This window comes from Lycium barbarum, chromosome 7 (assembly GCF_019175385.1).
Source record: "Lycium barbarum isolate Lr01 chromosome 7, ASM1917538v2, whole genome shotgun sequence".
NCBI lineage: Eukaryota > Viridiplantae > Streptophyta > Magnoliopsida > Solanales > Solanaceae > Lycium > Lycium barbarum.
Window position 1 is genome coordinate 14,466,042 of NC_083343.1, and position 16,162 is coordinate 14,482,203.

General features: G+C 36.3%; 3 protein-coding genes across 3 annotated transcripts; 2 read left to right on the plus strand and 1 right to left on the minus strand.

Moving 5' to 3' along the window:
• The first annotated feature begins 543 nt into the window (after positions 1-543).
• Positions 544-960, plus strand: LOC132601299 (uncharacterized). The gene has a single exon (XM_060314399.1). It carries the CDS (start codon positions 544-546, stop codon positions 958-960), a length of 417 nt encoding a protein of 138 aa, XP_060170382.1.
• On the plus strand, positions 960-4,553 carry LOC132601300 (uncharacterized). The gene is made up of 8 exons (XM_060314400.1): positions 960-1,121; positions 1,290-1,651; positions 1,736-2,213; positions 2,404-2,541; positions 2,701-3,124; positions 3,729-3,962; positions 4,088-4,148; positions 4,361-4,553. Exons 1-8 carry the CDS (start codon positions 960-962, stop codon positions 4,551-4,553), a joined length of 2,052 nt encoding a protein of 683 aa, XP_060170383.1.
• A 9,658-nt stretch (positions 4,554-14,211) lies between these two features.
• Positions 14,212-15,953, minus strand: LOC132601301 (uncharacterized). Its single transcript, XM_060314401.1, has 3 exons — positions 15,291-15,953; positions 15,046-15,174; positions 14,212-14,949 (listed from the first exon to the last, which is right to left on the minus strand). Exons 1-3 carry the CDS (start codon positions 15,951-15,953, stop codon positions 14,212-14,214), a joined length of 1,530 nt encoding a protein of 509 aa, XP_060170384.1.
• Positions 15,954-16,162: the final 209 nt, after the last annotated feature.

The window sequence follows — 16,162 nt, forward strand, 5'->3', positions numbered from 1 at the left end:
TACCTATGCATGCTTTCTCCATCAACAACTACTAATTACATATGAATTCCTAATCGGAGCTAGCTCAAGTGAGCTGTAACCTACCTCGAAGCCGAACAGGTGCCACAGATATCCCTCTCGAACTTCATCTTCCTTCTTCGGGAAGCGTTGAGAACAATAGGGTTTAAAAGAACAAGTATTTCAAGTAAGTAACGCGCAAAGGACATTCGAATACTACGACTCTCGAAGAGTTCTAATAGATCTATGGAGAACGACCCGGGCCCACAAGGGCAAAATTAGAATTTTTCCGTTAAACTAGTTTACTAGGTTCCCCTACCATGAATAACCTAAATTTCATATTTTTCTAACCCCAAGAGAGCTTCCATTTCCTTTCATTACCCAAACCCCCAATTTCTAAGAGAATCATACACTAATTAACGACTAAAGTGGTCGTCTGAATTTTATGCCACTATAGTCTATGTTAACACTAAAGCCAGAAGGAGAAATGAGCTGTGGGATTTCTTAAATCAACTCAACCAACAAATTCGAGAACCATGGTCTATTATGGGTGACTTTAATGTCATCATGGAATCAAGTGTGAAAAAAGGATTCAGAAGTCATAGATTCTGTAGAAGTTTGGGTTTTAGCAAATGCATGGAAGAATGTGGAATGATGGATGCAGGATTTTCTGGGAATAACTTTACTTGGACTAATGGAAGAAGGATGAGAAACAGAATCATGAAAAGATTGGATAGGGTTATGTACAATGATAAATGGTTAGAAGAATTTTCTATTGTTACCGTTAGACACTTGCCAAGAACAGCGTCTGACCATAACACCATCCTACTCAAATGTGCTTTGAGTGATACACCTCCTATCAGATACCTCAAATTCCTCAATTTTTGGACTGACCAAATAGATTTCAAGGATATTGTGAAGAACAATGGGAGGAACATGTCAATGGCAATGCCATGTATGTGATGCAACAGAAACTAAAGAGGCTTGCTTGTTGTCTGAGCAACTGGTCTAGAAACTCTATTGGCAATGTTTTTGATAGAGTTAAAGACCTTGAACAAAAAATAGAGACTGTGAAAGCCGAATATGGAGAGAACAACACTGATGAGGCCAGATCTAAGCTACAAGTTCTTTATGCTGAGCAAATTAAATGCATGAAAATGCAGAGTTCAATCTTGAAATAGAATTCAAGAGTTAAATGGGAGGAAGAAGGAGATTACAATAGTAGATATTTTTACAGTGTGATAAGGCATACGAGAAAAAGATCCTATCTACATAGAATAAAAAATGACCAGGGCCAATGGATTCAAGGCAGTGATCTGATCTCTGATGCAGCTATCCAGTATTACAATCAACTGTTTACTCAACCTCAACAAGATTATGATTTAAAATTCCTCAAAAGAATGGAACCCATTGTCACAGATGAGGACAATGATATGCTCATGAAGTTGCCTTCTGTAAAAGACATTAAAGAGGCAGTTGGTGGTCTTCATCCTGATAATGCTAGTGGACCTGATGGGTTCAATGGCCATTTCTTCCGAAAATGTTGTCCAATTATTGCTGAAGATCTTTGTGCTATGGTATTAAATTTCTTTAGAGGCCATAAGCTGTCCAGATACATTACTCATATCTGTTTGATTCTACTTCCTAAAGTGGAGTCTCCAGATTCCTTTAATCAACTCAGACCAATTAGCTTGAGCAACTTTACCAATTAAGTAATTACTAAAGTTTGTTCCAACAGATTGGCTGGCTTACTTCCTAAGTTAATATCTCCAAATCAAACAGGATTTGTGAAGGGTAGGCTCATCAAAGGGAACGTCTTTCTTACTCGAGATATAGTTCATGACATCAAGAAGAAGAACAAGGGAGGAAATGTTGTGATCAAAATTGACATGGCTAAAGCATATGACAAAGTGTCATGGGGTTTCCTTAATGTAGTTCTAAGAAGTATGGGATTCAAGAAGAGATATGTTGACCTCATCTATAGACTTACATCTAATGTGTGGTACTCTGTTATGATATATGGCACTAGATATGGGTTCTTTCATTCCACTAGAGGGTTAAAACAGGGTGACCCATTATCACCTGCTCTTTTTATCCTAGCCTCAGAATCCCTCACCAAAGCTTTTAATCATCTTCATGATAAAGAGGGATATAGAGGTTTCACTGTGAATCCAAATGGACCACAAGTAAATCATTTGTGTTATGCAGATGATCAGGTAATATTCAGCTCGGGAGATAAGAAGATTGTCAGCATGGTTATGAAGAATTTGAGACACTATGAAAAAGCTTCTGGACAAGAAATTAGTAAAGAGAAGAGCTATTTCTTAATTGCAACTCACTCTCCTGAATAAAGAAGAAGAAGAATTATGAGAATCACTGGTTTAACATCAGTGCTTTCTTTTTAAGTACTTGGGTTGTCCTATTTATCATCGCAGACAAAGGATTGCCTATTTCACTGATATTACCAAAGCTGTTGTCAATAAGATCAAGGGATGGCAAGGCAATCTTCTCTCAACTGGTGGAAGGGCTACTCTGATAAACCATGTCTTGCAATCTCAAACGATACACATCATGATTGCTATTTCTCCTCACAAAACAATCTTGAAGCAATTTGAAAAATATTTTTGTGACTTCTTTTGGGGGAATTGAACTCTAAGAATAGATATTACTGGAGCTAATGGAAAAATATGTGTTATCCTACAGTTGAGGGTGGCACAGGTTTCAAAAGCCTTATGGATATCAGTAAAACTTTTTTGTGCCAAAAGATGGTGGAGATTTAGAGGAGAGGATAACTTGTGGTCTCTTTTTCTAAAAGTCGAATACTATCAAAGAAAACACCCTGTGGCTAGATTAATTCAGTCTGGGCAATCAACTGCTTGGAGAGATCTATTGAAAATCAGAAGTCAGGTGGAGACTCATATATCATGGAAAATCAATGAAGGAAAAAATTCTTTTTGGTGGGATAATTGGACAAATCAATGTCCTTTGATCAATAATATGAACAAACAGGAGGCTACAGGTACTCTAATGGTGGATGATTGTCTAGACATGAATGGTTGGGATAGAGATTTCATTTCTAATCTAGTCCCTCCTAATATTGCTCAAGTAATTTTTGATATTCCTATTGGTAACAGAAACAGACAAGACTAACCAGTATGGATGCCTAACTCTACAGGTAATTTCTCTTGTTCATCTGCATGGAACATTCTGAGGAGAAGAAAACCTCCTATGCAAGTGTGGAAAAATTTATGGATAAAAATATATACCTTTCAAGATCTCCTTCATTGTATGGAGAATTATCAAAAGGAAGCTGCCTATTGATGAAATTGTAAGAAATTTTGGGAATGACATTTTCACCAAATGTGGATGTTGTAGAGTTCCTATTGATGAGACTATTGATCATGTTTTTATTTCTGGAGAGGTACAATCTACTCTTTGGAGACTATTTGTTGGTCCTTTAGGCATCAATGGGCTCATAATATCAACTCTATGATCCAAAGGTGGAGAGACTTCAACAGCAAGAATGAGCTTCACAAAATCCTGATCCAAGTCACTCCCATCTTTATTTGCTGGGAGCTTTAGAAGTCAAGATGCTCAGCTAGATATGACAAGAAAAAAACCCTCTGTTTTATGGATTCGTCATGAAATTTTATTCCATGTTAAAGTTCTGATGAATAAGAGAGGAGCCAACCTTGATTATTCTTGGGATTGAAATAAAATTTGCAATGAAGTTGAAACTATTAGACCAAGGTTTTCCAGTATTCTTGTAAAATGGGAAAAACCTCCCAACGATTGGTTGAAAATCAACACTGATGGAAGTAGTAATAGTAGTATGCAAATGGCTGGAATTGGAGGTGTTGCTAGGAGCACCTGTGGAGAGATTATTATGGCTTATGCCAAATCTTTACAATTTTGCACTAACAATAGAGCTAAAGTGGAGGTTGTTGAATATGCCATACTGTGGTGTAAATTGAAGAAGGCGAACAAAATGATTTTGGAGTTGGCACTACATCAAAAGAGGCTTTTAGTGGTAATATATTTTCCTTTTAATGACAAAAACATTTATCAGCAATTGATTAAATGTCATTAGATTCAAGGTCGCTAAAGCCTTTAGCGACATTTACTGTTAGGGATAAAGTTTGGTATTGCCGGTAATAATTGATTCTAGAATACAATCAGCGCAATTAAGTTATTGCCGTTAACTAATTGCCGCTAAAAGCATATTTTGTTGTAGTGTGGATTCTTTATTGGTGGTCAACATGCTTAATGGTTTTGTTGCTGCTCTTTGGAATCTTGAGGATAAAATTCAGATTATGAGGAAATGGGTGACAACCAATTAAGGTATTATCCAACATTGCTTCAGAGAAGCTAATCAGGTAGCTGATACTTTAGCTAAACATGGGGCTTCTTCGCAAATGGGAACTAATCCAGAAACTTATTACACAACTCATGAAATGCCAAGGCAAGCTATTGGTTCTAGCAGAATGGATAATATGGGGATGCCCAGCTTCAGGATAAGGAAAATACAAAGGAGCTACCAGACTACTATCACATGATGAGCCAAAACATCCTTTTTGCCAGGGAATTGAAGTCCCAATCTAATCTTTTGTTACAAATAGTATTTCTAGTTGTACTTATCGGATTTTAATTTACATGGTAGGGGTAACCCCCGGTGAGCATAACCTGAGGTAAAACCGACTTAAATAGAATAAAAATATATTCTAGTACTAATGAAAGTATCCTTTCTACCACGAAAAAAAAAAAAAACCTTATATACTCTCTGTCAAACATTTACTACAATTGAATATCCTAACTTGATAGATACGTATACCCACGTGAAAAATATAGCATAATGTATTAGAGAAATAAACACTTCTTCTTTTGGGACAAATTCAATGCTTTCTCCGATAGAAAGTCAAAACAATATTAAAGCTGAGGCCCCAGAACCATTTGTAAATTAAATATATCCATTAGTAGGTAACGATCGTTATCAACAAAAGTAAAAATACTAATGTCTCATCGGTTATTATATTGTCCAAAAAAATCAAAGGTAAAAATACCTATATCGCTTTCTGGAGGGATCTTGATAAACCTAGGACGTAAACCAATAAATAAGGTAAAAAAGTACAAATAAAAAAGGAGAAAAAAAGAAAGAAAGAATAAAGAGTTTATTAGTGAGAAGATCACTCAATTAAAAGAAATTATGTAAGAAAGCTTTTCCACAGCTTCAAATTTTGATAAGTTTATCATGGTGAAAGGCTAAAAGCTATCAAAGAAAATAAGTGGATTGGGAAAATAAGGACAATTATTAATAAAAAAAATGTCAGTTGTAAATTCCGAATAATTAATTAAAAGTTTAGCTTTAACAAAATTATCGAAAAAGTAGATGTCATTTGCAACTATCAAAAGCAAAAAAGTTTGCGTTATCATATTACTTTTAATTTAAAAGAAGAGTGAATCTCATTTTACCCCTAACATTTCCCCTATGTTTGGATGGTTGTTTCTCTTGGTTCATTAATGTACAGTATGGTATGGTACAGTATGTTGTTGTGTTGTATTGTACTGTACTGTATTCATGAACACAATGTTTGGATAGACTGTATCGTTTGTTGTGATTTAATAACATTTATATTATTTGGTTTGACTGTATGGTACTGTATAATAATTTGTACGACACTAAAATACCCTTAACTCTTAATTACAAATTAGTTTTTATATATCAATAAAACTCAGGTAAAGGATAAAATAGAAACTTTTAAAAATTAAATAGGTGGTGAGAAGGGGTGGTCATTGGCGGGTGGTGGGGTAGTGGGAGGTAGGGTCGGGGTGAGTGGTTGTGGGATGGGGTTGGGTGGTGGTGAGGGATAATGGGTGGGGGTGGTGGAGGGTTGGGTGGTGTGAGGTGGATGGTTGTGAGGGTGGGTGTGAGTTGTGGGGTGAGGTTGGGCGGTAGTGAGGGGTAGTGGGTGGTGATTGGGGTGGTGGGTGGTAGGGTGTGGTGGGTGACAGAGGGGTGGGGTAGTTGGGGGTGAGTGGTAGGGTGAGGGTGGGTAGTAGGGTAGGGTGGGGTGGGGGTGAGTGGTAGGCTGGCGTGGGGTGGGGTGGTGGAAGGTGACGGTATAATGGAGAAATGAAATACGTAATCATGCAAAATCCACCAAATCCGTGGTTACAAAAATTAAACTTTTTCATGGTTATATAACCTCGGAATTACAACGGGTTTATAACACCATACCACATAATTTTAAGAACAATGGAAACAGACATGGTTTCATAGAAAACCATACATTAATGAACAACGGGAAACAACCATCCAAACATGGAGTTAAGGGTTGGAAAACAATATCCCCTTTACATATTGAATGGGAACGATAATCCCTTATGTAATACTTTCCGGTAAAAGTTTTTTTTCTTTTGAATAAATATTTTTTTTCTTTCTAGATTTAAAAATATAAAAACGAAAAAGGGTCAAATATAATCCTACATCACATATACAAGGTTTCACGAGAGTATTTGTCTTTGAAGCCACTTCCTTAGTTTAATTTGCAACAGGGCCACTTATTTTCTTTTCCCTTTATTTTTCCATTTTAGGATTAAGGGTAGTGGTCCCGAGGTCACTTTATAATTTTAAAAACTTTGGAGTTCACAACTTATATACTTAAGTTCTCTTTCACTTATTATTAAAATAGACAAAAGCCCCTTCTCTCTCCTCACTTCTTCCCAACTCCCGCTCTAACAAAATTGAAGTGCACATCGGAATTCTCCCTCTCCCCCAGTCTTGGTAATGTTCCTACCGTCTATTCCAGGTATTTTCTTTAATTTAGCAACTCCTCCAGAGCATTTAGAGCTCCATTTTGCCATGAAAGTTGTTATTATTTGATGAACTAGATAGAACCCTAGTGTTCATAAAGTTGAGATTTCTCTTTCAAAATTTTGGAAGTTTCGCCTTTTTTTTTTTTTGCTAGAAATATGTGTTATTTCTACTTATTTGCTTGTTTCGATCTTTGTTTTTCTGTTTTTGCAAACATATCATGGTGTATTAATAGACTTTTGATCGATTATTCTTGTTCTTTTGTCCGGGCTGATCAATGTCACTGTATTGTTTGTATATAGATTATAAAAAATGGTTAGATGTAGAGGAAGAGGAGGGCACATAATTCAAACCCGTTCTAAGGCCACATCTGACAATACAAAAAGAAAAGGTAGAGAATTTAGCCGAGAAGGTAAAAGAAGAAAAACTGTACAACCTGAAAATGAAGCGTACTCAGAGGAGAATAATGATGTGTATAGTGTCAAGGAAGGTGAAAAATATGATCCCCATGATTCTGAGGGGTCTGGTGGTTATGAAAATGATGATCCATTGTCCTTGCCATATGGTGCAAAGACAATTAACGTCGACAAGTATGGTCTGATCAATTAGCTGGATGATTACGAATCGTTTCCAGCAAAAGTTTCGGTTAGGAGTCGACTGGCATTGCTTGATGATTTAAAAAAAAAACCTAAAAGATCATAAACTTAGGAAAACGTTTAGGCATTCCTGTTTAGGTCACTTTAGAAAAATATCAGAACACTTCAATATATTCAGTGGAATGTTGGTGCACTATATGGTTCTTTGTCACGTGGTTGAGAAGAAGAAGCGTGAGATGTGGTTCTTGGTGAATGACAAGGCTGTGTGTTTTGGCTTGAATGAGTTTGCTTTGATTACTGGTCTAAACTGTGGATCATATCCCAGCAGAACTAGAGAGGAAAGGGTACTTAAGAAAGGAGCAGAATTCTGCGCAAAAGTTTGTCGTAAAAAGATTTCCTCAGAAAAGCTATTGGCAGTGGTAAGAGGGCTTAGGTTGACCAAAGAGGAAAATCTGAAATATTGTCTTGTGTGGTTTGTGCACACAATATTTCTTGCCAAAGATGTGTCAAAGGGTGTGGGTCATGACCTGATAAAAATGGCAGACGATTTGGAGCTCTTCAAGAGCTATCCTTGGGAACAGGAATCATTTGAACTCACTCTGGACTACTTGAAGAACAAGATAGACATTCCCAAGCACCATCAAGTGCACGCGGAGAAAAGGGTTGCATCATATGCGCTCTATGGCTTCCTCTGGGCATTCATGGTAAATATTATAAACCACTGGTGCAATAGAGTATAGACTGTGTCTTGTTTATTTTTCACTTAAATTTTATTTCCGTGATTACAGGTCTAGCCATATGAAGTTTTTCCTGCACTTGGAAGGAATGCTGGGAAATCAGAGGAGGTTCCTTTCCCTATTACTAGGATTCTTAGGTGGCACACGAAGAAAATAGAGTGATTCGCTGAAGGAGATCCATTTAAGAATAGAGCTGGGGTTGCTGAGGTATAAATTTGGAGTCTATTATTAGTTTTTTTGCAAAAAGATAAGCTTAATGTTAATGTTTTGTTTATTTGTAGATGGTGCACCCTTACCTCATCCCTACAATGCGTGAGTCGGAGCAGGACTACATGAAAAATTTGGTGCCATATGATGATGATGCTAATGATCCAATCATCGATGAGTTGAAGCGTGAACCTGAAGGCGTGACTGTTTTGATTACACCAAAACATTCCTCGAAGGCTTCTACTAGGTCGCGGAAGGAGTCCATGGAGCATTTTGATGAGGACTATACTCAAAAGGCCGAGGATAATCATTCGGAAGATGTTGGTGGTAATTCAGCCGCAAGAGATAATGTTGGTATTGGGATATCTATGGGTCATGTTGTACCAAGTGGGGGCCCATCAGGGCAGGTGGAGCATGAGCAACTGAAGCAGCGTGTGAAGAAGATTGAGGAGTCTTTGAAGGTTCTTGTTACTTATGTTGAGGGTGAAAGAATTAGAAAGAACGAGAAAGTGAAGAAGAAGAAGAAGAAGAAGAAGAAGAAGAAGAAGAAGAAGAAGAAGAAGAAGAAGAAGAAGAAGAAGAAGAAGAAGAAGAAGAAGAAGAAGAAGAAGAAGACTCTCAATGAAGTTGATCAGCAAGAAGATCAAGATGTCCATGTGCCAACTTCTCAAGATCTCCCTGCTGCTATGTCTATTGTTGTGTATGTTGCTGAAGTTGAGATGGAAAAAGAAGACCCTGCTGCTGAAGTTGAAGAGGAAAAAAAAAGTCCATGCTACCGAAGTTGAGAAGGAAAAAGAACTCCCTGTTGTTGAAGCTGAGAATGAAAAAGAAGTCCCTGGTGTGACGAGTGAAGCTAATGTTGAGTTTGACACCAAAAAAACGGTGTCGACTGTTGTCGAGAATATTAATGGCTCCACGAAGGAGTAATTTGATCATTGAGTTCTAACAAACAATTAATTTGTGTGGGGTGGATGTTAACAAACAATTTTATTGCGTACTTTTAACTGTTTTAAGATTTAACAAACAATTTATGACAACTGTGTTGTTGCCTTGTGAATTTGGACGGGCAAATTTTTGTAACTGGTAATTTATGACAAGGTTAGAGCATTGCAACATTTGTATCTAACTGTGTTGTTGCTCTGTGGATTTGAATGTGCTTTTGTTTATTATAGACTCGAGTTAATGTTTATGATTATCGACTGTGAGTTAATGATTATTATTATACACTATGAATAAGATTTATGCGCAAACTCATATAAATAAATTTGCTTCATATTCTTAATAATACTTCCTACATACGCCCAAAATGAAAGACCCAATCCCACTACAGACCTATTACACATTTCCAAATAGCAAACATAACATTGCTAATGAAGCACACAACAATTGATCCCTCTGTTCTTCAGCCACCATCAACTTCTGTTTTAGTTCATCCCTCTCTATTTCGGTGTCTCTCAGCTAAACTATCAAGTGATCCCTCCGTGCTTCAGCTTCGCTGAGCCTTTGTTGCATTTCAAACTTGGGTATTAATCTAGATTGTGTTGAGTTAGATCCTCTTGGGCTCTTTTGAGATTTCATTGCTACTCTATCGGGATGGGGTTCAATAAACCTGAAATAGTCACAACCACCATCTTCCTAAACAAAACGCCAATCAATTAGAGGCTTTTATAGTGAAACCACGTAAAAAAATGCCTTGGGAACTAGAAACTCACAATTCCAACTGCACAAGTAAAGAATCTGCGACCTGGATTCTTTGGGGTGCGTGATGTCCTCAAGGTAGTGTCGTCACCGTAGAAATATTTGTCGGGTTTATTTGGTTGAGATGTTACGGATAGCTGAGACATTTTGTGATTTTGATGAAAGAATTTGATGAAGAGAAGAGACAATGGAGGAGTTTTGGCATTTTGGGTCTGTTTTATACGTGGATGAAGCTAAATGTTACCGTTGTAAGTTTAAAATTCTAATTTTATTACCGTTGTAAAAAAATCAGTCAGTCGAAATAATGCTAAGTCGAAATATCCACAAGCGTTGGTCTATTATAGACCAAGTTGGTCGATTAATCACTAAACAAATACCTGATCTATAAAGTTTGTTATGAATTCCATGGTTGGTCAATACTCGACTGGTAGTGATATATAAACCAAGACCGTTATTTGCCTAAAAAGGATATAGTTAATTAACATAAATTAATAAAAAGACTTGATGCTATTTAAACATTATGAGCCTGTTTGGATGGGCTTATTTTAAGCAGCTTATAAGTTGTTTGCAACTTATAAGCTAAAAAAAAATATGTTGGGGTAGCCCAACTTTTGTTTTTTTTTTGCTTATAAGTTGTTTTCAGCTTATAAGCTGCTTTAGATAAGCTAAATCAAACGGGCCCAATTATTTTTTTTGAGCTTATTTTAAGCACAAAATGATTTTAAGCTGGCCAGCCAAACACTCAAAAAAGCTGAAAACAGCTTATAAGTAACTTATAAGCCAATCCAAACGGGCTCTATATAAACACTTTAATACATCATATGAGAGTCCCCATCCATTATACACATGATCCTTAATCATCAAATATTTGCCTATAATTGATGTTGATGATCGATTATAGACCACATAAATTAAGGATACTGTTTTGGAATGAGAAGCCTAGTGAATGGGCACAAGTGTAAAGCTCGTAAAAATAATTAAAAAAAATGTCAAACCCCAAACTCGAAAAGAAAAAAAAATCTCAAATTGCGTAAATCTAAGGGAGCGTGGATAGGTATATCATAGACCAACAGTTTACAATAGCCAAAGGGTATAGTATATTGTAGATTACATAGTTGGTCTATACTCTACTGGTAGTGATATATAAACCAGTACCACTATTTGCCTAAAAAGACTATAATAAAATAAAATAAATAAAAGACTTGATGTTATCTAAACAATATAGTAAGACTTTAATACATCATATGGGAGTCCCCATCTATTATACACACGAGTCAAAGAGATTTAGAACAAGTAATGGTCTTTAATCATCAAATATTTGCCAAAATAGGTTATAACTAAATAAAATAAAATAAAATAAAATAAATACTTGATGCTATTTAAACAATGTAGTAACACTTTAATACATCATATGAGAGTCCCCATCGATTATACATTCATCCAAAGTGCTTTTAGAACAAGTAATGGTCCATAATCATCAAATATTTGCCTCAAAAGGCTATAATTAAATCAAGTAAATAAAAAGAATTGATGCTATTTAAAAAATATATGAACACCTTAATACATCATATGAGAGTCTCCATCCATTATACACATGATCCAAAGAGCTCTAGAATAAGTAATGGTTCTTAATCATCAAATATTTGCCTAAAAGGGCTATAATTAAATAAAATAAAATAAATAAAAATACTTGATGTTATTTAAACAATGTAGTAACACTTTAATACATCATCTGAGTGTCGCCATCCATTATACACATGATCCAAAGAGCTTTAGAACAAGTAATGCTCCTTAATCATCAAATATTTGCCTAAAAAGGCTATAATTAAATAAAATAAAATAAATAAAAATACTTGATGCTATTTAAACAATGTAGTAACACTTTAATACATCATATGAGAGTCCCCATCGATTATACATTGATCCAAAGTGCTTTTAGAACAAGTAATGGTCCATAATCATCAAATATTTGCCTCAAAAGGCTATAATTAAATCAAGTAAATAAAAAGAATTGATGCTATTTAAAAAATATATGAACACCTTAATACATCATATGAGAGTCTCCATCCATTATACACATGATCCAAAGAGCTCTAGAATAAGTAATGGTCCTTAATCATCAAATATTTGCCTAAAAGGGCTATAATTAAATAAAATAAAATAAATAAAAATACTTGATGTTATTTAAACAATGTAGTAACACTTTAATACATCATCTGAGTGTCCTCATCCATTATACACATGATCCAAAGAGCTTTAGAACAAGTAATGCTCCTTAATCATCAAATATTTGCCTAAAAAGGCTATAATTAAATTAAATAAAATAAATAAAAATACTTGATGTTATTTAAACAATGTAGTAACACTTTAATTCATTATATGAGAGTCCCCATCCATTATACACATGATCCAAAGAGCTTTTAGAATAACTAATGGTAATCATAACGCTACTATCCAATAAGTTTGACAATAAGCTATCTCAAAACACAACCTTGTTCCAAGGACAACCATTAGTTGTTCTAAAAGCTCTTTGGAACATGTGTATAATGTATGAGGACTCTCATATGATGTATTAAAGTGTTACTACATTGTTTAAATAGCATCAAGTATTTTTATTTATTTTATTATAGCCTTTTTTAGGAAAATATTTGATGATTAAGGACCATTACTTGTTCTAAAGCTTTTTGGATCATGTGTATAATTAATGGGGACTCTCATATAATGTATTAAAGTGTTACTATATTGTTTAAATAGCATCAAGTATTTTTATTTATTTTATTTTATTTAATTATAGCCTATTTAGGCAAATAGTGATCCTGATTTATATATCACTACCGGTAGAGTATAGACCAACTATGTAATCGACAATATACTATATCCTTTGGCTATTGTAAACTGCTGGTCTATGATAGACCTATCCACGCTCCCTTAGATTTACGCAATTTAGGATTTTCTTTTTCTTTTTGAGTTTGGGGTTTGACATTTTTTTTAATTATTTTTACGAGCTTTACACTTGTGCCCATTCACCAGGCTTCTCATTCCAAAATAGTTCCCTTTATTTATGTGGTCTATAATCGATCATCAACAGGGAGGTCTATAATAGACCATAAATTGTGGTTATTAGAGATATGGTATTTGTTTGGTTATTACTCTACTCTACAAACATCATTAAATCTACAAAAAGCAAAAAATATCAAAAGAACACAAAATTCATAACAAACGCTGATTTCATTAATGTAGGCGAATTTACAAAAAAAAAAAATAGCACCCCCAAACACCACCCAACAAAAGCTTTCAGTGATGAAAGTCCAAAAACTTCCATCTACCACTTTCATCGCTGGAAGCTTATACAAAAATAAACTAAAAAACTACTAAACTAGGGGGATGGTGGGGGGGGGGGGGGGGGTGGGAGGTGAGGGTTATCAGAGCATCGGGGTCAACACCCTCAAGCTCAAGAAGCACACGCAGCATGCGTATGATTCTGCGGATGGCAGTTTCCAACCACTCACGATCCTCGCCGAGGACCCTAAAGAGCCTCTGAAAATCGTTCCTGAGGAGTAGCACTTAGATGTGGTGCTCGATAGTGGGGGTGACGGTTTGCATCTCTATTTCTTATCCTTCTCGGCATTGTTGAACAACTTTTGGGAGTGTTTTTAATGAGAGAGATGAGCTGAACTTTTCAAATAGGCTCAAGCGATTTATGGACTCATCACCTCGGTTTAGTGAACCGTCGGCAAATGGATGAGCGAGGTGTGTAAATACGCATGGAGGTGGTGTTTAAATATGGGTTTGATTAGACATAACCGCAGGCTTTCCGAATTTTTATTCGTGACGTTTGGCGGTTCTGCAGTCGTTGGGCTTTTAAGGCGATTATAGATCATATACATGGTCTATTGTATACTAGCTTCTAAGTTTCTTGTGTACTATACTTAGTAGATATATAGAACACAGTCATGGTTTATTATATACCATTATATAGTTGATTAATATTGAATTGTCATTCAATTCTCTGAAATATTTATTTGAAGAACCAAAAACTGCAAAGTACAAGAAAAATACTATGAAATACATTGAAAAATACATCAAATGTGTTGCTCTATATTTCGGCACGTTGTTCTCTTATGGACGCTTCCCTTGCAAAGTGAGCACTTGTTTCTCCTCCCTTTTACACGTCCTCTGGGCTTAAAAGATTTGTGATGCCAGAGATACGCTTTATTCTCTTCCTTCCAAGTTTGGGCTCATAAAGAGGTGGAGCAATGTACATCTTTGCATACTTCTCGGGCACAACCCATTCAGACTCTGGAGGAACTACATTGATAGTTTCAGCAAATGCAAGGATGTAAGATTGAACTTTATACATCGGTGAAGAATACTTGTAGATGCTTGAACCATATCTATTTCCATATTTCAATCTCAAGGCTGCCATGGCGTGAGCGCACAATAATTTCACCAAGTCATACTCTCTATAAGAACATGTTTTGTTCAGTAGATTGACTTTGGCAGTTCTGCCACTCCCGATAACATTGAACTCATCGGCATCCCCATTTATATTACTGACAAACAAGGAATCGCCCTCAGTCATCTTTTCCCTTAACGTTATTTCAGCCAAAGGCATAAATATATTATTTGAATCACCGATATCTACACGCCTCTGCCTGAATATTTTAGTAAACCTCTTAGAAATGGAAGTGAATATGGCAGACACGGGGTACTCTCTTTCATCCCTCAACATTGACTTAAGCGACTCGGCAATGTTTGTGGTGAGAATATCGTACATGTTGGCTGGAAAATATGCCCTGCTCCACTTTTCAAATCTAATCTCAAACTCAAGGCACTGAGTTGCTTCAGGGCTTTTATTCCTGAATTGCTGAAAATGTTCATTGAACTCCTCGTAACTATATGCCTATGCTGCATTAAAGTATACATGAAGAGAATCTCCACATTGAAAATTCTTTCGGAGGTTTTCAGAAAGATGCTTCATGCAAAGTCCATGGTGAACATGCTCATAGGTCCTGGAAATACAGCTGGCTATGCTCTTGTGTCTATCAGAGATGATGCACAAGTCTGGTTCATCGGTGATTATAAACTTGAGCTGCTGGAAGAAGTAGGTCCAAGAATCATCACACTCCTTGTCCACAATGCAAAATGCAATAGGATAGACATGGTTCTCAGTATCCTGTGTGGCGGCAGACAACAAGCACCCTCGTACTTGCCGTATAAATGTGTGTCATCAACAGCAATAACCTCTCTCATGTGGGTATATCCTCGAATGCAAGTTGCGTGAGACACGAAGTAATATAAAAACTTGTTGTCATCCGCAAGCCTAATGCAAATTCTAGAACTCGAATTTAGACTCTCAGCCATGTAAGAATAAGCTAGTAAGCAACCGTACCCATGATCCGGTAACCTCCTAACCCAGTTCTTAGCAATTATACCAGCCTTCCAACACTTCCAGTAGCTCAGTTTACAATGAAATTCCCTGAAAACCGTCCTCTGGATTTCCTTTGTCGACGACCCTTTGTTTTCAATATAGTCATTCATCAAGACTGATGCAATGACATGTGACGAGGCATGCTTATGAAGGCTCGTAACATGTTCAACACCCCAAGCGTGCTCCCCAACGTACTTGTAAATGCGAACCCTATTCGAGATCTCGTACTTACTACACCGCAACATCCTGCCACAATTAGGAGATGTGCATTCCACCTTATAGTATTTAATATTACTCTTGATCGGTACAAATCCGAACGGCCTCTTTATTGCAGCTTTCTTCAACAAATTTTTTAACTGTTCCTTGCTATCGAATGTTTGCCCGATGTAAAAATCAGTTCCATCATTGAAGACATGGTTGGTTTGTGATCCACTAGGCTGCCCATCACACTCTTTCAACATCAATATCATGATCATCTGTATCCATTGAATGATCACCTATGCTCTCATTTTGCATTGAATTTGCATCGACTGGCTGTTGTAGGGGTGAGGGTGGGGTGGGGTAGGGGTGGTGCTGCTGATGTTAACGCTACTTGAGACCTCTCAACAACATTTATTCTCAAAATAGGTCTACAACCATCAGCATCAATATCAAGCATATACAATACCATATGCCTATCATTCAT